Below are 26,553 nucleotides of genomic sequence, written 5' to 3'. Positions count from 1 at the left end.
GGTATGAGAAAGTTTTGGAAAGGTGTGAGGAGTACTTTATCCTCAAGTGCTCAGTTATGTTTTATTTGATATCCTGCTTTTTAACAGTAATTAAAGCAGTTTATAATACTAAAGTAATAAGCAAATAAAAGTAGAATAACATGTGAACAAATCAAAACACAATGCAATAAGTTACATAAAAACAGAATGTTAATCCAGACATCAAGATTTCTCTCAATAGTTAAAATAACAAGTCCTGAAAGTAATCTTTAAAAGAGTGATTTAAAAATCATGCTTTTGCTGCTTTTCCAAACTCCATGTAGTTGGTTTCCATGTGAATTTCTAAAGGAAGTAAGTTTGATAACATGTAATTTATGATAGGGCAAGGTTCCACCACTGATCTCAACTTGAGGGGGAACTGGTGGAAACTTTCTCTAGGTACCTATATGAGCTGGCTGAACATTATCAGACTTTGGAGTTGCTAATAATAGGCTGGTGATTGGAATTTCGGACAAATGTATGTCACAGTGCAGAAATATCCGATGCTGTCCACAACCATAGTGATGACTAGGTAAAAGCCAAAACTTGGCTCCAAATACAGACAATAGAGGAGATGTAATATGAATAAAATAAGCCTCTCAGCAGGAATCAAAGTGAGAGCAAACTTCCATGTCAAGAAAGCAGTTAGAGGCCTTCCTCTCAGAGAAAAATGTGGAAGATGTGGTAGAGACCATCTGTCCACCAATGTATATCCAGCCTTAGGTAGAAAATGCAAGTGCCAGAAAGTTGGCCACTTTGCAGCAGTGTGCCACACTAAGCAGGTGAAAGAAGTAGTCGCACAGGAAAATGAGGAAACTTAATTTTTAAGTTCTGTTACACAGTGATAAGCTGTGAAGAAAAAGTAGTATCAGACCAGGAACCAGTATGGTACAAGACTTTGTAAATTGCAGGGACTCCAGTGAAATTCTTGTTGGATTCGGGAGCAGACATCCCTCCTATCATAACTGCAACTGCTTATGAACAACTTGTAAGAATCTTTCCTGAATCCAGTTAACACGACTCATAAGTCTGAGGGGTGTAGTATCTACATGAGGTCTGTTCATAGCATGTACTCACCTTCATACCTGTGGTGGAACCCAAAAATGTTCTTTCCAGCTGGTGGTACTGAATTCATCAGGTGACAATCTGTTGAATAGAGGAGCAAGGGTGGTAATGTGACTTATTCATCAAGTCGAAGCAATATATGTCTTCAATGAAATGGGTCTCTTAAAAGGAAGGCCAATCAAAATGAGCAGAGGCTTACAGAATAGCAATTATCTGGCACATTCAGATACCGCTATTACTATAGCTCAAGGAAGAACTGAAATGCATGGAAATGCCTGGTGTGACTGAAAAAGTAATTGACCCAGCTGAATAGTGTGTGCCTTTGGTTCCAGTGACCAAACCTAATTGGGGTATACACCTATAAGTATATCTGGAAAAACTTAATAAAAATGTCAAAAAGGAGAAATTCATCCTTCCCCCATTAGAAGTGGTAATACCCAAGTTGGCAGGAGGAGCTGTATTTTCCAAACTTGATACAGCCAGTAAATACTGGAAGATACCATTAAATGGGGAGAATGATAAGCTGACTACATTCATAACACTATGGGGATATTAAAAGCTTCCAGAAACTCTTATTTGTCATCACTTTATTGTCTGAGATATTTCAGAGCAAAATGACTGAACTTATAGAAGGCTGCAATGACATAGTGCCTTATATGGATGACATGTTACTCTATGGGACCACACCCAAGGAACATGATGGCCAACTGGATAAGGTTCTTGAGACAGTAAATGAAAAATACCAGTTTAGACAGTGTCAATTTGAATTTCTAGGACAACTCATTGGAAAAGAGGAAATGACTCTAAAGCAAAAAATGGTGGAAGCAATTACAAACATGGAACATCCTCAAAATTTTAAAGGAGCTCAAATGGTGAACCACTTGGGGCAATACTTCCCACATATTTCTTTAAATGCTCAACCCTTAAATGCATTCCTCATTCATGGAAATAGATGGTTTTGAAAGTTTTAAAGCTCATAGTATCTGCAGCTCCCATATTGTCCTTCTTTAACCCCTATTCTGTCAACGGGGTACATGCTAATGCAAGCAGCTGTGGCACTGGATGAATCCTGCTGCAGGAGCACAACAGCAGCATCTTCAAGCTGGTAGCATTCTGTTCTCGTTCTCTTACCGAGGCAGAGAGAGAAAATGCCCAAATAGAAAAAGAGTGCCTGACAAGTGTCTGGGCTCATGAAGGATACTATCATTATCTTTGTGGCTTGGATTCTGATAGATTGGTAATCACTCACAAGCCTCTAGTTAGTTTTATCAACAGCAAAGACCTTAATGTACCTTTATGATATCCAAAATTACCTATTCTACCGATGAAATTCAGTCCAGTGGTGAGTATATGCCTGGGAAGGATTTGCTACTAGAAATCTTTGCACCCTAGACAGCATTCTGATGGCAAGAAACTTTGGGACAGCACTGCCATGTTTACTGAGCAGCATAACATACAGCATTTTGTATTTGCTTCAGACATCAGATGGCACATTCATCCCATCACTGAGAAAGTAGATCCTGCACTGGTCCAGGAGACTGTACCAGACCCATCAAGTTCCCTGGAGTCTGCTCAAAACAGTGCCCTGCAGAAAATTATGACCATCAGATCAGACCAAATAGTGAAACCTGTTAGTATACTGGATTTGTAGTCCAGACAGCTGGGACAGAATAATCTCTCTCCACTTCAAGGGATATTGACAGTCAACTCTACTCGTTGCCCCTAGGTTGATTAGAAATGCTCATTTGTTTTCTAGTATGTGAAAGTCTTTACAATAGGAAAGGGGGGAGACATTATGTGTTTAATAGAGGGATATGCATTCATTTAAAATGAAATAGACCACGTCAACGACATGGTCTGTTTTGTTTAATTTTGTTGGAACCACAAAACCAAAAGAAAAAATGCTGAAATTTTGGGGGGGGGGGGGGGTTTGTTTTATGTTAGTGCGCACTAAATAGACTGAGGGAAAAACGAAAAAAAAAAAATCCAATGAACCATTTTAAAAATGAAATTGAGCAAAAAAATTAAAAGACACAAAATGATACACCCCTTATGTAACGTTTGGAAGCTATGTTATTAAAGCTGTTAGTAGAGGTCATGGCACCCTGGGAACTAAGTTCACTGTTGCTGTTCAGACTGTATGGTGTAGTCTATCTGGGATAGGACCTAGTCTCTCCTAAACAGCCAGCATATAACCATCTATAACATGACAGACTTCACCATGATTCATTTATGGATTACAAAGTAGCTAATAAAGAAGCAGAGACCATGATGGTGCATAATGGCTGCCCATGTTCCCTTTTTGGTACAATACTGCAAACTGTCTAGTTTCCCTCGTTGTTCCTATTCAACCAGGGTCTTTTTTTATTTGTCCCATAGGTTCTCAATTTTTATTGCTGGTTTTGCCAACACCATATCCACTGGGAAGCTGTTCCATGCATCCACCACCCTTTCTGTCAAAAATTATTTCCTTATATTATTTTTAAGTCTTACACTTTGCTGTAGAATGTCTTTTCCCCTCAGAAATCTAGGCTTGTGTGCAATGTTTATACTTTTAAAGTATTTGAATGTTAGTGCCTCATGGAATTGACGACCAGTCTTATTACAGTATTGTATATCTTTCCTTTTAACTAAACTGATGATTTTTTTTTTTTAATTTTTTACAGTTAACGCCACACACTTCCCTCCACTTTAGTTGTCCAGCCATGGTCCTTGTTGGGATCTCTTCCTCTAATTTCTGTTTGATTCTTGCATACTATTTATACCGTTTGAGAACTATGAATGTGTCTGTTATCTCTTGTCTCCCTTCTCTCCTGTAATGTATACATATGTAGGTCTTTAGGTCTCATCTCAGAGGGCTTATTGTTCAGGCGCTGCACCATTTTGGGGATCCTTCTCTAGACCACCTCTTCTCCCTCAAAATCCTTTTGGAGATATGGCCTCTAGAATTATACATAGTGCTCTAAATGAGGTCTTTGAGTTTTAAACATCTTTAATTTAATTTATTATGCAAAGCAACTTTTCCACTGACAGTTGCCATAGAGTGAAGTGGCATTCAGAGGTAATATTTAGTATGGCAGAAATTCAGTGGATACCATAAAAATTAATCGGGCAAATTTTAATCAGCCACATGCGTAAAAAGTGGGGATTACGCGCATGGCTGGGCCTTGCATGCACCGTGCGCATTTTCAAAGGGGCCGGGCCACGCGTGTAACCCCCGTTACATGCCGAAGCGCTGGGCCCAGAGAAGGGGGCAGGGAAGTGTGGGGCTGGAGGCGGCCAGTACAGTGGCTATTTGCTGCTGTGCTAGGGAAGTGCGCGCCGGCAGTTGGCCGGTGCGCGCAGCTTACTTCTGCACCAATGGAGCAGTAAGAAACAAAACAAAAATAACGAAAGGTAGGAGAAAGGGTTTAGGGGTTGGGGAGGAGAGGGGAAGAGGGAGGGAGTATGGTAGGGAACCCCAGTTGTGTTGCCATGTGTAATCTTATAAAATAGGTCCCCTCCCCGCGCGCACATCCCGCACGCATGTGCGAGCGGCCATGGGATTTTATAACATACGCGCCCTGGCACACACATGTTATAAAATTGGCGCGTCCATGTGTGCATACCAGGAAGCATGTGCACATGGACACGTGTGCGCGCACCTTTTAAAATCTTCCCCAATATGAATACCAGTGTAAAAAAACCATCGTGTCTACAAGAACAGTAATAAAGTGGTCACCGACAGGTGTGAAAACTGATTTTTGCTTCTCTCTCATTCAGTTGATGGCCAGATAACAGCCTTCAGAGGGATTGCTGCTTACGTGCTATTGTCTTAAGACATATTGACTAAGTAGACCGTACAAATACCTCATAGTAATAACAGTCCCATTATTGATGGCACTATTGTACTGCATGAGGACGTTTCAGTGCAGGACTGATTTGTTTTTGAAGTACTTCCATGCTTCTGATTGACAGTCATGGAAATTTACATTGTTAGTGACTAAAATTCTGAAAGCCCCAGTATGTGTTAGAGAACATGAACAAGAAGAAACAAAGACCCGTGTAAAGAGTTCTAGAGAGCATTTTTTAAATTCTTAAATGTAGCCCTTGGGGCTGCAGTACCACAGCGCTTTCTGAATACGTTTGTTTTTTTTTTTTTCATCAGTAGAAATATTTTCCTCTTTGTACTCATAGCAAACTGAAACCTTGGGCAAAAGATGTGTTATTTCAAAATTGTGCAAGCAGACTTGCAGGCGTTAGTCACATTTTTTTTCCCCTCAAATTAAAATCTGGCTGCAGGTTTTTACAGTTTATAGTCTTTCTGGAAAAGGAATCCTAAAGCGGGGGTTTGGCCACGTAGATCATGAAGCTGTCAATTGTCACTTTTTAATGCATGGAGCTGGTAGGCCTTTGCCTCCTTCCCTTGGGATTCATGATGACAATGTGTAGGGCATTAAAGATTTTATCCGGTACACGTTATGAACCCACAGTACAGGGTGGGTCCTGCTACTATAGTCATAAACACATACAAAGAACCACTCTTGTGAGGTCTGTCAGCCGTATTCAGCAGAAAGTATATTTTGTGTAAAGAGTTTTAAATTCCTGCTTTTTCTCTTTCATTTGTCTACCAACCTAGGTCTCAAAAGTTTCAAGATGTTTGGAATACTTCTTGACCTGAATGAGAGACTTTGTGGCAGTATTTATAACGGGGATTTTTGCAGCTATTACAGATAGTGCGACATTCTGATAAATCTCTAAGTGCCATATTTAATGGTAAGTACTGTGTACAGTTGTAATTTGCTGCAGGATGGCTGGGGGTGAAGGAGGATGGTGGGTAGCTGTGGGTGATGTGATTCACTGAAATAGATGCTTAAAGCCAACAGCTGTGGAGAAAAAATTCTTTATTAAATGCTACAATATAACATAAGGTTATATTGTAGCATTATTATATTGGAGAGAGTTGAGAGGCAGACTACTACGCAAAGCACCAGTATAATTCTCTCTCTCAAATGATTTCGCTGATAAGACAATGTGTAAGATTTCCAACCCCTAAACTAGATTATAAAATTGTCAAAATTTCTATGATTGGCTTTCTACTATAAACAATTTGAATGGCCATGTGATAATTTGTTCTGGCTCTCCATGCTAATTAATCCTCACTTCTTATGTAAATTATCTGTGGATTCACAACTATTTACAGTGTCAGCTTGACGTTATGTCTGTTCTGAATATGCTTATATAACCTTGTGGCCCAGTTCTTTCTGTTAATACTTCATTCTTATCTAGCTTGTAGCACCCTCCTGTCTAGTAAAGGAAGCACAAGGTTGAAGCAAAAACGTTTTAGAATCTTGCTAGTAATTGTAAAGCTATTTATGATTAAGAATCAATAAACTTAGAACAAGAATAACATGTCAAACAAGAAATGTTTTACTGCCTCTTCACATTTTTCCGTTACAAATCATGTCTATGATAGTGACTATGAGCAGCACAACATGGGTGCTTTCTAATATGGGAAAGTGTTCCTTATAGAGTTCAAAGTCACCCTAATAATAAAAATGGCTCAGGTGCACTTTTGGAGCATACATTTTGAAGTAGTAGGGATGCTATGCTGTTTGGCATTTAGCTGATTATGTGTTATGTGGGTGGTTTGTATTGTCTTGTGTCTACTTTGTTTACTATTTGATTTTCTTATACTTCACTTTCAGTGGCTTTGGTCATTAAGCAAATAAATGTAGTTAATGATCATATATTGGACACATCAAACACACGCATTATGTGTGTACATGCATTCATATACATATACAGTATAGTTACTCAAACATAGGAAGTGGTTAGGGCAGTTAGTGTAGCTGGATTTAAAAAAGGTTTGGACAAGTTCCTGAAGGAGAAGTCTGTACACTGCTATTAGGCAAGTTGACGTTAGGGAATAGCCACTGTTTATTACCTGCAATAATAGCATGGGATCTATTTAATGTTTGGGTACTTGCCAGCTTCTTGTATCCTGGATTGGCCACTGTTGGAAACAGGATGCTGGGCTTGATGTACCGTTGGATTGCCCCAGTATGTTAACTTCGTGTGTTCTTTTATAGATACACATACATCTAGAAACCTATGCATATATACACATATGTGCACATGTATATGCTTATAGATATTGTCACATGCTGCTCATCTTGATAAATAATTATATCCTTTTCAACATATTTTGTACTCCTTCAGGTAAGTTAATCCAGCAGTAGTTGAGGTGGAAAAAATATTGAATACACATAGTTCCCACTTAAAAGCAGCAAGGGCCAAGCAGGATTTCTCATACAATGTTTCCATCAGTAAGTTTTCCTCATTGGTGCCTGAATGATTAAGGGAAAACCTCTTTTAGACTTTTGTTTCAGGCAGAATTGCAACCCAAACTAAGCAATTTCCTTTCCTCACAGCAAAATGAACATCAGTGTTCAGGCTGCATTTGTAATGCTTCATCCAGGAAAAAGTCTTGTAAACAGTTCTACTGGAAAGTGTCTGTTCTTCAGATTTCATCACCTTGTAAGCCATGTACTCTCTTGAACACCTCCAGCCTCAGCAGCTTTGACAGACTTGTTGACTACTAACCTCCCACACAGAGTTGTTCACAGAATTGCGTTGTTTCAGAGCCGCATAGAAAATCAGTTTTCTTAATACTGTAGGGTTGCTAGTCCCTCAGTGTATTCCCAGCCCTCTGCCTCCATGTGGGAAGGAACATGTTGTAATTCTGTTTCCATGCTTTCCTGCTTGTTCATCCCACCTGCTTCTGCCCTCTGCTCTGAGACTGACTCTCCTCCTGCCTTTTCCCAAGGCCAACTCTCCTCCCACTTTAGATGCGCATTAGTTTTATTAAATGCACCTGGCGGCTGTACCTCTCCACCCCAGCTTGCCCGTCCCAAGTCAGGTGACCATCCTTCCCTTCCCTAGCCCTCATGGAAAATGTAGTTTCTACCTATGGCCCTAATGATCTACAAAGCAAGTGGCCCTTGAAGAACCACTAGCTTTGTAAACAGCTTTTCTGAAATGTCCTCATCACAATATAACTATGTACAGAGATACATAGACATATGCATATTCATAGATATAGATATATAAGGTTGATATTAGGTAAGCTGGGGAGGGGGCGGGAAGTTACCTGAATATTTAATGGAATATACCTGGGTAACTTTAAAACTGTGACAGACGGGAGCTGAGCGAGGAGGACAGACGCACCGTGAGATCTTGTGCGCTCTGAAAGCTGCCCGGCTGAGAGGGACGCCGTTTCGGAGGAGCGAGGTCAGCCCCGCCTACCAGTGACGACATCTAAGCGCCGCGGATCCCTACTTAAACTAGGGGAGAGCGGAGAGAGGTGGGAGCTGAGCGAGGAGGACAGACGCACCGTGAGATCTTGTGCGCTCTGAAAGCTGCCCGGCTGAGAGGGACGCCGTTTCGGAGGAGCGAGGTCAGCCCCGCCTACCAGTGACGACATCTAAGCGCCGCGGATCCCTACTTAAACTAGGGGAAAGCGGCGCGCAGCCGCCGGCGCGCCAAAGCCGCGCGCCAAAGGGGCGCGCCCCTGGGCGATTTTTCTTGGTTTGCCTTCCTTATCGTTGCTTGGTCTGTTGAATAGACGTATTTTTGGATAAAATCTTGGATGGGAAAGAAAAGGAAGGCAAAGATGGCAGTATCTACACCTACAAGGACAGAAGTAATAGGCCCGATGGACCAGCACCTCATCAGAAGGGTAAGCCAGACAGTAAGAGATGTCATTCCAGACATCTCTTTCTCCTCGGGTACCCCCAGTAGTCCCGCCGAAAATCAGTTACCCGTTATAACCCCAAGGAATGAGGGAGCACATAGGGAGTTTAGCTCCTCTTCACTGTTAGTAACATCTCCAGACTTGAGGGTTCAATCGTCAGGGATCCAAGATGGGACTTTGCCGATAAATGATTTGCCTAGATTTGAACTGCCAGAAGATGTGACTCCACCTGAAAACATCTCCCTGACTGATGTATGGAAAGTGGTCACAAAAATGGAAAGGATGTTATCCTTTACCATAGCTCAATCCACCACATTATCTGTAGAAACTAGGAAGAGTTTGGAAGATCATAGTAAAAAATTAGCGTTATTGGAAACCCAGAGTGTGACACATTCTGGCCAATTAACAACTTTACAAGCAACTAGCGCTGCATCCATAAAGGACTCTTTAATGGTTCATAAAAAATTGGAAAGTTTTGAAAATGTTTTGAGAAAAAATAATCTAAGATTGTTAAATTTTCCGTGTATTAGATTAATATCGGCCTTAGAATTATTTAACAAATATGTTAAAGAAATTCTAGGAATTATGAAGGAATTAACTATATCTAAAATGTATTATTTGCCACTTAAGAAAAGAGATACATCAACCCCAGAAGGGGGAATGGATGTTTTAGTTTCAGAAAGTCCTAATTTAACTGAATTTTTAGAGACCTCTATGGATAATATACAAACGAGAGCTACTCTATTAGTGACATTTAGTTTGGAGAATGAAAAAAATTTAGTATTGCAAAATTATTTTAAAAATAAAGATATTTTATTCTGTGGTCAAAAAATTCATATATTCCCGGATGTTTCCAGAGAAACCCAGTTGAGACGGAAGTTATTTTTGAATTTGAGGCAGAGAGTGTTGTCTCTTGGGGCTACCTACTACCTCAAATTCCCATGTAAGTGCATAGTTACCTTTCAAAGAAATAAATTTATATTTTTAGATCCATCCCACCTGGAAACTTTCCTAACTGACAAGGGTGGATGAGTAAATGACCACTTTCTATCGGGTTAATTGGATAAATGAATGGCCTCCTCTTAGAGATTCATAATGTGATGTGATAATTTGCTTATTATAATTTCCTGTTAATAGCTCCCCTTTAAGTGGACTGGATTTTGATTCCGAATGATAATTGAGAGGAAATTTATTTTCTTTTTTACTATTATGGATGATGTGAATCAATATTTCTTATTTTCATTTGCATTGTATAAATGTTTAAGAAATTTAATAAACTATAAATAAAAAAAAAAACAAAAACTGTGACAGACGAACCTAAGTGTGTCTGGCTAGTGCTAAATATCGGCACTAACCGGATACATTTTATCCACATGCAGAAAACACCCCTGCCCTGCCTTTTTTTCTCTGGCCAAATTTTAGCTGGGTGCTAACTTAACCAGATAAAATTTGCTGCTGACAAGGGTATGAAATTTAAAACTGTGGGTTTGTTTGCTAACTTGAGTCACCCAGACAAGCCCTTTTGACTGTCAGCCTTATATATAGGAAGATACTCTATACGTTAAATTATTTCTCACAGGATAAGCAGGATGGTAGTCCTCACATATGGGTGACATCATCCGGATGGAGCCCAACTCGGAACACTTTTGTCAAAGATTCTAGAACTTTGACTGGCACCTACTGGGCATGTCCAGCATGGCACTAACCCTGCATCCAGCAGGGGTCCCCCTTCAGTCTCTCTTGTTCCGTGCAGCAGTAGCCATGTGGGGTTAAGGAGCTCTCTAGAGATTCCTGATAGGAATTTTCCTCACGGAACTTCTTTAAAAATTTTCAAAAAATTCTACCCCATAGGGGTCTCCCTACCGATATGATGTAGCTACAAATATCGGTATAAAAACGTTTTTAAATAAAATAAATAAATACCAGTACTCTGCGGTCAAAAGGTAAAGCTTTATCCTCGTTTGCGGACGATTCCCGTTGAGTTTTCCCTTCGGGTCCTACCGGCCATCGACCACACAGTGGCTAAATGTTTGTCGAGGCCATGGTGTAGGGTTTTCGCCGGTGCCCCGATTGTCCTCGGACAATGTCCATCACAGACCCGCATAGAGTTTGTGTATTGTGCTTGGGGTCCAACCATGATACCCTAACTTGCACCAAATCTGCCCAAATGATGCCGAAGGGCCGTAAGGCCCGCTTAGAGAAGATAGAATTTCTTTTTCATTCAAAACCCCCAACTCCTTCGACCACTTCCACTTCGTCTGAGCCAGTGCCATCGATCTCTCGCCAGCAGCGGGACACTGGTGCTGCCCGACCGGCATCGACTACTCCAAAGGTGTCGACGACTTCCTCATCGCCTCAGGAGAAGGACCGAGGAGAACATTGTGAAAAGCGTCGACACCGGCATCGGAAGGCTCAGTCTGCTAATCCAGGCAAGCCCTCGGCAGTGGCGTCGACAGAGCCACCGACAAAGAAATCCCGTCCATTTAAGGCCCCATCCTCCTCTGTGACCGGGTCACCGAGGCGTTCTCCACCTTCATCGGTGCAGGGAGCCGCGACTCCACTTTCACCAGTGGACCCTCCGGCTACACCTCTATTGCCTCCTACTCTGGAGCTGGGGTTACATGGCACAGGCCTTCACAAGGAATTGGATCAGATGATCCAAGAGGCCATCGGTAAGGCACTTCAGGGCTTCCAACCTCCATCAGCACCGACACCGATGGCAGCCCCAGTCATCTACCCGATACCCACGGCGCTCGCACTGCTACTGGCCAGACTGGATGTGCTGATCGGTGCTCTTCCACCGGTGGAACCGAGAGTACTGGTATGTCCACCACCTTCTACACAGATACCTGTGTCATCAGAAGATGAGGAAACACCGATACCCATTCCGCCATCTGGAATCTTGCCACCGACTCACCCGTCGATGTCGCTTGATCCATCGGTACTGCATCGTCCACCATCGGTGCCGCCTTCGATGCCATCAGTGCCTCCTCCGGTACCATCGATGCCTAGGCCTGATCCTTCAGGATTAACACCATTTCTTCCCTCTGGTGATCCTATGGGATCTGTGGATCAACCTTACGATCCTTAGACTGAAGACTCTTCCCAGGATTCTAATGATTTGCCTTCAGAGCAGTCTCCCCCTGAGGAAAGATGACACTCTCCTCCAGAGGATCTCTCCTTTATTAATTTCATACAGGAAATGTCTGAAACGATTCCATTTCAGCTTCAGACAGAAGAGGACTCGAGGCACAAGATGCTGGAAGTACTCCAGTTTCTTGATGCCCCAAAGGAAATCATATCTATTCCTATTCATGAAATCCTAATTGACCTGCTGAAAAGGAATTGGGAGCACCCAGGCTCGGTACCACCTGTCAGCCGAAAGACAGATGCCACCTACCTTGTCCAGACAGCCCCTGGCTTTCGAAGAACACAGCTGGGTCACCGTTCTGTGGTTGTGGAGTCAGCCCAGAAGAAGGCACGACGTTCTAAACCTCATTCCTCCATACCTCCAGCGAAAGAACAGAGGTCCCTGGATGCTTTTGGTAGGCGTGTCTTCCATGGCTCAATGCTCATTTCTCGCATTGCTTCCTATCAGTTATACATGACCCAGTATAACAATGACTTCTCTGAATCTTTACCAGAACAGTTCCAGGATCCACTCAATGCTCTGGCTCAAAAAGGCCTAGATGTTGGCAAGCACGAGGTCTGCGCTGCCTATGATATTTTTGACACTGCCTCCAGAGTGTCTGCAGTGGGGATTAGTGCAAGAAGGTGGGCCTGGCTGAAGTCTTCAGACCTATGACCAGAAGTGCAGGACTGGTTAACAGATCTGCCCTGCGCTGGAGATAATCTCTTCAGGGATAAGATCCAGAAAACAGTGGCACAGCTAAAGGACCACCATGAAACACTGCGCCAGCTTTCCTCAGTACCCTCTGATTTCCCGTCCACTTCTAAGAGGAATTTCCGAAGGGACTCTAAGCGACCATCTTTCAAGCCACGGAGATATTATCCTCCTGCTGCTAGAGGTCGTCCTTCCAGGCCTTACCAGAAGGGCCAGCCCAGGCAAGCCCGACCTCAGAAGACCCAGCCGGCCCCTCAACCAGGCCCAGCTGCTGGATTTTGACTCTTCGCTAAAGAGCATAAGCCAACCTCCTCTACCGTCCATACCAGCCGGCGGTCGACTGTGCCATTTCACCAACATATGGCATACGATCACTTCAGACCAATGGGTACTTGCTGTACTGACCCAAGGCTACCACCGCAACTTCCTATCAGTACCAGCAGACTCCCCACCTCGGCCGACATGGGGTTCATCCGACCACTCCTCTCTTCTGGAAGAGGAGGTGTCAACTCTCCTGAAATCCCGGGCAATAGAACCAGTGCCCCTCTCGCAGCAAGGGCAGGGGTTCTATTCCAGGTATTTTCTCATCCCAAAAAAGTCAGGCAGCATTCATCCAATACTGGACCTGCATGCCTTAAACAAATATTTACAAAGGGAGAAATTCAGGATGGTGACCTTGGGTTCTCTACAAAGAGGAGATTGGCTTTGCTCTCTAGATCTTCAGGATGCGTATACACACATTTCGATCACTCCTTCCCAGCGCAAATTCCTTTGTTTCCTGGTCGGCACCCGACATTTACAGTATCGGGTACTGCCGTTCGGCCTATCAACTGCTCCTCGACTCTTTACTAAGTGCCTCGTAGTCATAGCAGCCTACCTGAGATGTTAGGGCGTCCATGTCTACCCTTATCTTGTTGATTGGCTGATAAGGGCTCTGACTCAGACGGACGCGTTAGCCTCCTTACGTCTCACTATCCATATGTTGCTGTCTCTCGGGTTCCTGATCAACTACCCCAAGTCCAGCCTAGTTCCTTCTCAAACCCTATCCTACATAGGAGCCGACCTGGACACCATGTGGGCAAGAGCATTCCTCCTTAAGGACCGAGCTCATACTCTCATATCCCTCGCACAATGCCTTCAGAATCGGCATTATTCGACAGCTCGTCATTTTCTCATTTTGCTGGGTCACATGGCGTCCGCTGTACATGTCACCCCAATGACACGCCTCGCCATGAGAGTAATGCAGTGGACTCTAAATTCCCAGTGGATGCAGGCTTACCAGCCAATGTCCAGCATTGTTCATGTTACCAAGCAGCTCCGCCTGTCGCTGGCCTGGTGGATGCAGCATTCCAGCCTCCTTCAAGGCCTTCCCTTTCAGGTTCCAGAGCCTCAAATTGTCCTAACGACAGATGTCTCAGTCTAGGTTGGGGTGCTCATGTCAACAACCTACAGACACAAGGTCCCTGGTCTCCAGAGGAATCCAAACATCAGATAACTTTCTTGGAACTTCGAGCGTTCAGATATGCCCTCAGAGTCTTTCAGGATTGCTTCTCAAACAAGACCATCCTGATTCAAACCGACAACCAGGTAGCGATGTGGTACATCAACAAGCAAGGGGGAACGGGCTCCTACCTTCTGTGTCAGGAAGCTGCACAGATATGGGCGTAGGCTCTTTCCCACTCGATGTACCTCAGAGCGACCTACTTGGCGGGCATGGACAATGTTCTGGCAGGTTGAGTTGGACCTTCCGTCTGCACGAATGGTCTCTCAATCCTGAGGTAATGGACACAATCTTCCAACGTTGGGGGTATCCACACATAGACCTCTTTGCATCCATCCACAACCGCAAAGTAGAGAACTTCTGCTCCCTCACTCGCAGCCGCCACTCACAGCCGAGGGACGCTTTCGCCCTCTCATGGTCCAGCTGTCTCCTCTACGCGTACCCTCCACTTCCACTCATATTATTTATTTATTTATTTATTTTTAGTTTTTATATACCGACATTCTTACATTAAATGTAAATCATACCGGTTTACATAAAACAGATAAAGCAGGAAATATAATTCCATAGTCTAATACAATGAACATTTATAACTGCAATTGTTAACATGCCAAAAAGGTAAGAACTTGGAAGAAAGGGTTAGTTACCAGAAAAAATAAAATCAAAGAATTTTAAATGAGGCACCAAGGATTGCACGAAGGGGTACACAAAGGGGAGAACCCCTTTGTCGCACGACGCACGGTGCGCGGCGCCTGGTGGTGATGCGCTTTTCAACCGCCGACGAAGATCTCCGTGACGTCGTGGGAGGGGGCGTGGTCTCTCTCTCGCACTGTTTCCCCTCATCTCCCGATGTCAGTTTCCCTTCTTAATTTTTTTTTTTTGTGTTGGATTTAAGTTCTTGCGGGGGCCCAAGATGGAAAGAGGCCTACCCGCTCGCCGGCGCCTGGTGGTGAGGCGCTTTTCATATCAAAGACTCTCATGAAGTTACGACTGGACAAGGGCTTAATGATTCTGCTAGCCCCTCACTGGCCGCGCCAAGTCTGGTTCCCAGTTCTCGAGGATCTATCAGTTTGCCAGCGCATCTCTCTAGGGAAAGATCCACTTCTGATAACTCAGAACAACAGGTGCCTGCGCCACCCCAATCTCCAGGCCTTGTCGCTAATAGCCTGCATGTTGAAAGGTTAATACTTCAACCCCTTAACCTTTCGGAGTCAGTATTCCTTAACCTTTCGGAGTCAGTATCCCGAGTCCTGGTAGCGTCACGAAAGCCTTCCACGAGACGCTCTTATCGTTCCAAGTGGAAACGGTTTACAGTCTGGTGCACATCTATGTCCATAGAGCCCTTCACTTGTTCCACTGCGAAGTTTCTGGGCTATCTCTGGCATCTGCCAGAATCAGGTCTGAAAACTTCCTCTATAAGAGTGCATGGCAGTGCGGTAGCCGCCTTCCACAACAGAATAGGAGATGTCTCTATTTCAACACAGCCCTTAGTCACATGATTCATGAGAGGTTTGCTCCACCTGAAACCTCCATTGTGCCCTCCGGCTCCCGCTTGGGACCTTAACGTGGTCTTAGTGTGTTTCATGAAACCTCCGTTTGAGCCTCTCCACTCCTGTGAGCTCCACTATCTCACCTGGAAAGTAATTTTTCTTCTCGCTATAACATCCGCTTGTAGAGTTAGTGAATTACAGCATTAGTCACCTACTCGCCTTACACTAAAATTCTACATGACAGAGTGGTCCTCCGTATACACCCTAAGTTTTTACCAAAGGTAGTGTCAGAATTTCATCTTAATGAATCCATTATCTTACCTACTTTATTTATTTATTTAGAATTTTTATATACCGACATTCTCGATACAAATATCAAATCAGATCGGTTTCCATTATAACAAAACAGTCGCGGTTAAGGCGTTACATTAAACAAGGTGTCAGAACAATAGAACATAAATATTAAATAGTCGTAAATGAATCGAACAGCGTTAATATACGTAACAAAATAAATAGACGTAACAAAATGAATAAAATAAAACTGAATGATACATGTAACAGCGAACAATGTTAATGGGCGTATCATGAACTAATGCATCTACTAATGCATCTACTTTCTTCCCAAGGCCCCATCAAACCCAGGAGAAAAGGCTCTACATTCCCTGGACTGCAAACATGCCCTAGCCTTTTATTTAGAGTGCACGTCAGCCCACAGGAAGTCCACCCAATTATTTGTCTCTTTAGATAACATTAATTTGGGTAATCCAGTGGGAAAACAGACCCTTTCCTCCTGGCTGGCGGACTGTATCTCCTTTTGCTACCAGCAAGCAGGCATTCCACTATAAGACCTTGTGAAAGCACACTCTGTCAGGGCCATGGCAACCTCAGTGGCTCAACTTCGGACGGTGCCACTTGTTGATATTAGTAAGGCTACGACCTGGAGCTTTCTCCATACCTTCGCAGCCCATTATTGCTTAGATAAGGCTGGCCGGCAATATTCCATTTTTGGCCAGTCTGTTCTACGCAACTTATTCTCAGCTTAATTACCCAACATCCTACCAGTGACCCATTCAGGGTTTTCAGGATGCCCTCCTACCCAAATTCACCCTGTTGTTGTGCCTGTTGCACGTCTTTGGGTGCATTTGGTGCATTGATCGGGCATCCTCAGCTTGCTACTCACTCATATGTGAGGACTACCATCCTGCTTGTCCTGTGAAAAAGCAGAGTTGCTTACCTGTAACAGGTGTTCTCACAGGACAGCAGGATGTTAGTCCTCACGAAACCCGCCCGCCACCCTGCGGAGTTGGGTTCGCTTGCGATTTATTTTATTTTATTTTTCGCACGTACTTTTGCTATACACAAGACTGAAGGGGGACCCCTGCTGGATGCAGGGTTAGTGCCATGCTGGGCATTCCCTGTAGGTGCCAGTCAAAGTTCTAGAAACTTTGACGAAAGTGTTCCGTGATTGGGCTCCATCCTGTGATGTCACCCATATGTGAGGACTAACATCCTGCTGTCCTGTGAGAACACCTGTTACAGGTAAGCAACTCTGCTTTCTTTATCTCCAGCTATTCATTGCATCACTTTTATGTAGAAATAAACTGATATAGCCATTTTGTCTGATTTTTTAGATATCTTTTAATGTTGCACTAACAAAATTAGCTTTTAGACAGCGTGTTAGCATGTTATCTTAAATGTTTTAATCCGGCAAGCCACATCATTTCATGTTTCCTTAGGGCTTCATTTTATTTATTTAGACATTTTATAAACCGTCGTTCCAAAATAAGATCACAACGGTTAACACATGCAATGCGTGCATAAGTTTTGAGTTTCTGTAATTTCTAAACTCACGAATAGCCAAAATACATTGATACAAGTAAAATACACAGCTAAAAATCATCTGCATATAAAAATAATAACCTAATTACCCCAAAAGGGAAGACATGACATAATGAAAATATATTAATTACATTAAATAGTGCATCAGTTTAACTCCTTTTTAGTTTTTTTAAATAATCAGAAAACTAATCTAATTAACTACCACAATAAAGGATTAAGCTGTTGCATAATTGATGCTATTATGGTATGAATGCCTTTGCAGAGATATAAACTCTAATATTCTTATCTCTACAGCTGGTTTATTGAAGGCAGAAATTTGCACACAACTTGAGGACAGACCCAGCTCTGCTGTCTGGGAGCTAGCTGGCATATCTTTGAAGAGACTTGTTGGCACAGGCTCTTTTAACATGGGCAATGGTTTGTCTGTTATAGGATGCAATATAAAACCAAAAGAAGAAAAGATGACAGCGTTTATGACCTAGAGATTGCATCTGTGTTTGTCAAACTAAATTGATACCTTTTTTTAATTTGATTTTTAATTTATTTATTTTTTACAGCTTAAACCAGGAATCTGACAACCTACTGTCCGCTATGAATTTGCCAGTCTTTTTTCTTGTTGGTCTGCTGGTGCATTTTATATTCTTTGCTTCTATTTTTGATATATACTTTACCTCTCCTCTGGTACATGGTATGACACCCCAACATACAAAATTGCCACCTCCAGCCAAACGACTTGTGCTCTTTGTAGCTGATGGACTGCGAGCAGACACCTTTTATGAATTAGATGAGCATGGTACTTCTAGAGCGCCCTATCTCAGGTTAGTCAACCTAGGGTAATTCTCGATTTTCTTTTTTTCTAGGTTCCAGATTTTAATTTTTCCTAGGTGTAGCATGGAATTCAGAATGCTCATATTATGTGGGCTGCAGTTTAAAAGTATCTTGACATATAGACTGTAAGGCGAATTGTAAAAGCCCTGCACGCTTCAAAGCCGGGAGATATTGCGCACAAGTCAGGCTGTTGTGCACCAAATGGATTTTATAAGCTGCCCGTGTATGTGCATATCTCCTGCTGTACGCACAAGTCAAACGTTTTTAAAAAGGGGCATGGGCAGGGCATGGGCATATTGGGGAAAGATCAAAAGATGTGCATGTAAATACTTGCATGCACAGGTGTGCGCCAAGGTCATATGCCCTGTAACTTTACTATGCTATGGATGGTAAGTAATAAAAAAAAAAAATCTAGGCTAGTCAGCAGGGTTTTAAGGGTCTGTGCTAAAAGTGGGGAAAGGGAGATTTAAACTAGGGTTGCGAAGTCCTATCCCCTTAACTGGGCGAAGCGGGAAAACTACCTATGGTATCGGCACGCATCCTTTATAAAATTCCTCCACTTAATGTGGTAGAAGTGGCATTTGTGTGCGTCCATTTAAAATTGTGTGCACATGTCCAGGCTATTTTATAACATGCGCACATATACGCGCATATGTTATAAAATGGCAGTGTCTCTGGACGTGAGCTAGCAGCATGGACATGTGTGCCCGCGTGCTTATTTCAAAGTTACTCTCTAAATGAAGACCTGCTGAGCTCACACAGGTGGATCATGGATTAAGAGATGGCCAACAAAACCATCCTCCAGTAAGGTCTACATGAAATGACTCTTATTTGTGATGGTCTTGAAAGGAAGGTTTCATCTTTCTGCTTGAGGAAGAAAATAGTTTTTCTAATCTCAGACACCTTCTCCCTTAACTAGAGAGCAGTTTATGCACTGAGAGCCTGCTAAACAGGAAATCCACAAAGTTTGAGAGACAAAGATATATTTTGATCCTTCTTACATCCTTATTGGCTGAGATTAGGTCTCACTCCTAATGGAAATGGTCACTGAAGACCACTTTGAGTTAAGAGGCTTAACAAATGTGATCTCTCAGAACCAGGACACCTCTTTTGTTTATTCAAAATTCTAATCTTATACCTTTGTAGCCTGGCTCATGACAGAGTAGAGACTCTACAAACTCTACCACACTGCTTTATCCTTAGAATTGAGAGTGGCAGATTCTGAAGAGGTTTCTTAAGTGTTTTGAGATACTAGCAAGGAATCTAAGGTCTTATAACCTAAAACAGATTAGATTGTTCCTTTTGTGTGAGAGTAGGTTCCTGAAGCCAGTTTTCTTTAGATATATAATTGAAAACAGGAAGTCTAAAAGAAGACTTAAATTTAAGGAGAAAGAGGGATGAGGTTAGTGAAGAAGAGCCTGTTCACATTTTATTTGGAGAATAGACTTTCCTAGCATGTACATAAATGGACTCAGGACAACTGGGTTATGCACCTCTGTCAGCAGATGGAGACAGAGCAAACTCATCACATTATATATACTCCTGCAGTGCCATCAGCCTACCAGTATTCTCCGTCTCCAGCAGATGGTTGGCTTGCATTTCCCTACTGGGAATTGCTTCACATTTAGAATAGAATTAATTGGAGATTTGATTTGCACTGCTCTCCTGCGGTGATACCTAATGGTCCCTCTGCATCCGTCGGTCTTCGACGGTTTCGCCTCGCTTGCTACACCCCTATCTCGGCTCCTCTCGCTTACCTGGGCAAGATGGCTACTGCAGCGTCGTCAAGCCGACCTCTCTGGCATCCCCGGAACGGCTATGGTGCAGCCGTACGCCATTGCTAAGGTGCACGCAACCCACGTCTAAGTACGCCCAGTGGCGCGAACCTCGAGGGCGTTCCCTCATCCTGACGTCACGCCATCTGGGTATATCAACTCCTCTAGTTTGCTAGCTTTTTGAGTTGGCAATGACTCAAATTAAGACTCGTTCTGTTCTTGTCTGCGCTACTCTGCCGCTTCCCTGCTGCCTGCGGGAAGCTCTACCTTTGCCCTTCGGGGTTCACTAACTATCAGGGGTACCCGCTTCTCGGGGGCCTCCATTCTATTTCAGGTATCATTCAGGGAACAGGTACTCGCTCCTTGAGGGCCTGCTCTCCCTGCCTCTATACCTATACCATCAACAGCTATCTGGTGGAATCGCATCCATATCAGCTAACACCGAGTGAGTACTCTAACATATCATCTGTCTCCTCCACAGTAACTCCCTGCTGGGTAACCTGCTGCGGAACCTCCTGACGTCACCAAGGAGAGAAGGGCTCCCTCTGCCGAGGTCCTGAGACTACAACTCACCACTGCCACCTGGTGGCTACTTCAAGCTGTATAATAAGAGTTCAATACTGGTATTTGTGTATCTGAGTCTAGCCCAGTGCTGTGGCTCTTCACGGGGCTCCTCCCTGTGGGCGTGGTCATTCCCAAGGATCCACAAAAACATACAAAATAACAACACCCTCCTCTAGTTGAGAATTCCTGAGGTGATCTCTGTGGTCCCTCAGATGTTTGCCTTGGTCCAGTAGCTGGTTATTAGGCTGGTGTGGACTTAACTGAAATAAGCAGCTGAAAGGCAGCAGGTGAAGGAATCCGAGTGCAGTGGTAATGGTTATATGTCCTTTCCCCCTGCAGCCGGAAACTGTCTCTGTACTCAGCCAGGAAGGATGAGCTCAAGTAAGTTTAAAAAAAAAACAAACCAAGAAAAATAGTCAGAGACAGATTGGAGGGGTTAGGATAGGACTTCCTCCATGCTCCATGCTCAGCATGGGCAGCCTGGCAGGTTGAGCAGCCCGCCTCAGTCTGTTTTGGGCACTCGACCTATGCACGCATTCACTTGCATATGGGTTGTGCGCTTGGGTTTTGGCGCGGTGACAGTGCACTTAGATTTTTGCCACATAGACTTGGGATGCTTAAATTTTTGAGCGCATATATTTTGTGCACCTACAAAATTTCAGCGGGAACGCAGCTGGACGCACATTTTCAGTCACCTGTTAAGCATACTGATGGCCTAATGATATTGGTGGCTAAGAAACATAAGCGCCTTTCCCTCTGTGCTGCCTGTGATATTCAGGCATCTCAGCCTGGAGTGCTAACTTATGCCAGTGCTGCTTAGAGTCTCAGGGAGAATTATCTTCATCTAATTTTACTAAGCCTGGGTCTTCCCAGCCTGATGATGGCCTAGTTAAGGATGTGTCAGGAGGGACACCTGACCTTGGAACTACCTTGAATGGTTCCTCAGCAGGTGACAATAGCTCAGTGGGTGCCGCACAAGTGCCTCCTGGTTTTGGCATGGATCCTTCTGCCTTTTCTTGGGTAGAATTGTTTTAAGGATCGCAAGCCTTTCTTCAGGTGCAATTCTCAGCCCTGTCCAATCCTGTCTGATCAGATCCTCAGGCGATGGCCTCTCCCTCTTCTGGTTCTACGTTTAAGCACCAATGTACACCTTGAGCTACAGGTGTTTCAGAAAGGAGTCCAGATGGCACTGATGATGAGGCAGATCCTGACTCTGGAGGATGGTGAAATCCCTCCAGGGCTGGAACCATATAGGACTATATTGCGGTTCTTTCATAGAGATGAACTGCCAGCCCTGATTTTCCCAGATGTTGAAGATGCTGGGAGTTCCTGGGGCAGATTCCATGGCTGAGCCAAAGAAAAATCCCATTTTGGTTTCTTTGCATAAAGCCTTTTGTTTTTTCCTGTTTTAGAGGCCATGCAAGAATTGATTGATCTGGAATGGGACACCACAGAGGCAAATTTTAAAGGGGGTCGGATCTTGGAAGGCTTGTACCCCCTGGAGGATTGAGCGTCACCAAGGGCTGGTGGCTCCAGATTGGCCCAGCAGACCATGGTATTTGGATCTGCGGCTGCTCCTGGTGGACTCCCCACTTTGACTGCCAGTGCACAGGAATCTGTTGCGGCAGGGACCTTTTCTTCACAAAGATCCGACTCGATTTTATCTTATGATATGGCCCTTGAGAGGGCTCACTTACTGAAATGTGGATACTCTTCTGCAATGATTTTCACCTTATTATGTGCAAGAAAGTTCTCTACTTCCTTAGTCTATGTGCGGGTTTGGTGAGTGTTTGAGGCTGGGTGTGAAGATCGAGGAGTGTTTCCTCGTTCAGTTAAGGTCCCCCTCATTTTGGAATTTTTGCAGGATGGATTGATTAAAGGGTTAGCTCTTAATTCCTTGAAGGTACAGGTAGCAGCTTCTGCCTGTTTGAGGAGTCAGGTGAATGGTAAATCCTTTTGCCTCATCCAGATGTGGCCCGTTTCTTGAGAGGAGTGAAACATCTTCATCCTCTCTTGCGGTTACTGGCTCCCTTGAGTCTTAATCTGATGGTGGATTTCTTGGTGGGCCCTACATTTCGACCTGTTAGGAGCGCAGCCTTCAGGCCCTGTTAGGAGCACGGAGGCGGGGTCCCATCTCAAGGGAGGATGTGAGCCCTTGAATCACGGTGCGGCTCAGGGAGGAGCCCCAAGACACACCTCGAGAGGTGAGCAGGTACAAGCATGGGCGGAGCAGGAGCAAGGCTGGACTGACGACAAGACGAGGAATATCCGGAACAGGAACAAGGCAGGCTCAGCCCTCCACTGGACCTACATGCACCAATGAGACCCAGCAACGCAATGCTGGTCTCGAGAATAGCCCTTCCAGAGCTGCTGCTGGGGAACGACGAGTGCATGAGGCCAGATGGAGGCTTTGGGCAGGAACACGAAGACTCAAAGACTCAAGATACTCGGAGGATTCAGACATAGACTTGGATACTCAGAAGACTCGGACAAGGATTCATGTTGCTCAGAAGACTCGGACAAGGATTCAGGTTGCTTGGAGGTTTCAGGCAAGGATTCAGGACTCAGGCGAAAGTACTGGGTGAGAACTGCATTGCAGCGCACCCTACACAGCTGCCCATGGCTGGTCATGGACCACGCTGAACGCGAAGCAGGCTCCAGGCGAAGATGTGGAACTTGAGATTGGAACATGATGAAGATTCAGTAGAGGCCTGCACGGGGTTCGCCCTACACAGCCGCCTGTGGCTGGTCGCGGACCACGCTGGAGCGGAGCAGGTTCTGGCAGAATCTTAGGCATGGATGAAAGCAGGCACAAGGGACTCCAAAGACTGGGACAGGATTCAAGACTCAGGATTCTCAGAAGCAAGGCATTAAAAACAGGAGTCTTCCGGAGGCTTGTGCTGCAGACGAGAAGCAGGCCTTGTACCATGAGGCGCCCTACACAGCACCCCATGGGCTGGTCATGGACCACGACGGTGGCTCGCCAGGAGACGTGGACAGTCAAGGTGTTGTGTTTGGGGCATTGTGGACCCTTGGTCGCTGTGACTCCTCCCATGGAGAGGGGCCCCATGGGGAACCACAACGATAGGCTGAACGCAGAGAGCAGACACTGGAGATGGAAAGCTTTATTGTACTGCTATAGGTAGATGGTATGATGCAGAAAGGTAAGGCACTGATCCGCAAGGTGCCAATACGTTCAACAGTCTCAGATGATGTATTCTCACCCAAATGTCCTAGAAAACCAGCAACCTGTGGTGCAGGCATACACCAAGCCTGGTGGGTGGAGTTGGAGTACCAGATCGTAGAGGGACTCTCGGGAGTGTAGTGCGCCGTCCTTCTAGTAGTGAAGATGATGGGTCTGAAGGTCCAAGGTGCAGGATAGCAGACTGGTAGGCCCTCGAGGAGCGAGTACCCTGTAGTCCATTCCTGAAAGTAGAAATGAGAGAGAGACCCCTGAGGAGCTGTTGTCTTAGTTAGAATAGCCCCGAAGGGAAGTTGGAAGCAAGAGACCCCCGAAGAGCGGGTGTCTAGAGCTTCGTGAGGAGCGAGATCCCCGGAGGGTAGCGAGGCGTCTAAGTGAGCAGCTTAGAGCGGTCAGAGAAGCTTGAACCGAAGTCCTTGCTAACTCAAGGTGGTAGCGTTAGTGGAGGCTTTAAATACCTGGAGGTTTTGATGTCATGCGGTGGGGACGCCTCCGAGGTTCCCGCCATGGTGTGTATATGAGTGTAGGCAATGTGCGCGCACGCGCCCTTGGAGGCCACAGGAGGAAGCATGGCGGTCTGGAACACCCATGCTGAGTTGGAGACGCAGAGGGTTTTGGCACTCGGTACCGGAGGCAGCCATCTTGCCCAAGGAGGAGGAAAAGGGGAAAAAAAGAAGTAAGGCAGAGCGGTCACAGCCGTCTGCGACTGACAGACGCAACACGAGGGAACTGGGAACTGGACAAAGAGCTGAAGAGATGGTCGGAGTCAGGACAAGAACATCAGACGTCAGGAACGTGGAACATGGTACCTTAGGACACAGGACATCAGGACATCTGGACATGGAACATCAGGAACACGAAACAAGCGACGAGAGAGCTCCGATGAGGGATGAGACCAGGAGCATTAAGATGAAGAAGTTCAGGAACATGGAACGAAGATCCGTCAAAGCATGGAGGACATGGATCAGGAAGAAGACCACAGACACTGTGAAGACCAAATCCGAAGGCCCTGAAGAACTGAAGCAGGGCCCTTTTATAGGGCTGAAGCAGGCGAAAGCTGATGAGACCAGGAGCATTAGGATGAAGAAGTTCAGGAACATGGAACGAAGATCCGTCAAAGCATGGAGGACATGGATCAGGAAGAAGACCACAGACACTGTGAAGACCAAATCCGAAGGCCCTGAAGAACTGAAGCAGGGCCCTTTTATAGGGCTGAAGCAGGCGAAAGCTGATGATGTCACTGCTGAGGGCCGCGGGGCTTTTCCCGCCATTGGCCCTTTAAATGTGCTGAAGAGGCACGTGCCTGAGTTTATGAAGATCCGGGAGGCAGGAGCCTATGGCGGCATCCTGCCGCATGGAGGCCAGGTGGAAGGCAGCTCTATGCCGTGAAAATGATGGATAGGCAGGCACCGGCTAAGACGGCTTCCCTGTCGCTCAAGGACCCCGGCAGCAGCTCCAGCCGCGAAGGAAGGAGGCATCGGGCAGCTCAGCCTGCCGCGAAGAGCAGGAGACAGCCGCGGCCTCTGGGCCGCGGAGTGGCAGAGTCCCAGCAGTGGCACTAGGACTGCGGAGGCACCGGCCGAGGAGCACTGTCTCTGGCATCAGCGGTAGGTGTAGGGATGGCTTCTGCGGCTGCTTAGGCCGCGGATTGTGAAGGACTGCTTGCAGCTAGGCCCACAAGCAGGATCCTAACACGTCCACTACATAACATTTCTTTGCGGTTACTGACCTTGAAAACGGTTTCTGGTGGCAGTGTGTTCTGCATTTTGAATCTCTGAGCAGCAGGCTTTATCTTGCCAGGAGCCGTTCTTTTGCGTGACTCCAGGGACGATACAGCTGAGTACTGTTCCTTCCTTCTTGCCTAAAGTGGTTTCAGATTTTCACTTGGCTCAGTCCATTTCCCTGCTGTCTCAGGATGTGGAAAGAGATGCAGAGGAATATCACCTGCTGTGACCCTTGGATGTCAAGAGACATGTCGTGAGGTATCTGGAGGTTTCTAAATCTTTACAAAAGCCTGTTTGTCCTTTATAGTGGAGGTAAATATGGTGAGCCGGCTTCGTAGGTTACAGGATTAAGGAAGTAATCACGGCTGCATTTGTGGTGCTGAAAAGCCATTGCCTAGTGAGGATAGGGCTCATTCCACTAGGGCTCAGACAGTGCCATGGGCGAAGGTTAGATTGTTGTCTCCCGTCAACATTTGCCGAGCTGCGACTTGGTCCTCCTTATACACATTTTCCAGGTATTATCATCTGGATGTGCAGGCCTGGGAGGACGTAGCCTTTGCATGTGCGGTTTTGGCTGGGCTGCGTTCAGCCTTCCACCCTATTCAGGAGTAACGTGGGTACATCCCACCTGTCCTGAGTCCATCTGTCTACATGCTAGGAAAGGAGAAATTACTACTTACCTGATAATTTCATTTTCCTTAGTGTAAACAGATGGACTCAGCATCCCACTCTTGGCTGACGAATGATTGTGTTATGGTCCTCCTGTGGCTCCGTTTTCCATGGATTTACAGGTAAGTGTTCATCCAGTCCCTAGGTTAGTGTTCATACATTATATGCCCGAGTTTATTGTTTCCTGTTGGTTGAGTACAGAAATGGTTATCTGTTATTAATCAAGTTTTTTGCTAGTCTGTCCACAGTTGGCTTTTGAAAAGAATACTGGCAGGTCAATCCTGTCGGCCAATCCTCAT

General features: G+C 45.0%; 1 protein-coding gene across 1 annotated transcript in view; it reads left to right on the top strand.

Annotated features, from left to right (window-relative positions):
• PIGN (phosphatidylinositol glycan anchor biosynthesis class N) overlaps window positions 1-26,553 on the top strand; it is a 535,187-nt gene that overhangs the window by 36,099 nt on the left and 472,535 nt on the right. The window contains 2 exon segments of the mRNA XM_029590493.1: window positions 5,702-5,838; window positions 18,050-18,310. Coding sequence (XP_029446353.1) covers window positions 18,084-18,310 — 227 coding nt within the window. The 5' untranslated portion in view covers window positions 5,702-5,838; window positions 18,050-18,083.

This window comes from Rhinatrema bivittatum, chromosome 2 (genome assembly GCF_901001135.1).
Source record: "Rhinatrema bivittatum chromosome 2, aRhiBiv1.1, whole genome shotgun sequence".
NCBI lineage: Eukaryota > Metazoa > Chordata > Amphibia > Gymnophiona > Rhinatrematidae > Rhinatrema > Rhinatrema bivittatum.
The sequence above is the reverse complement of the archived record's forward strand: the minus strand, read 5'-3'. Positions and strand labels throughout refer to the sequence as shown.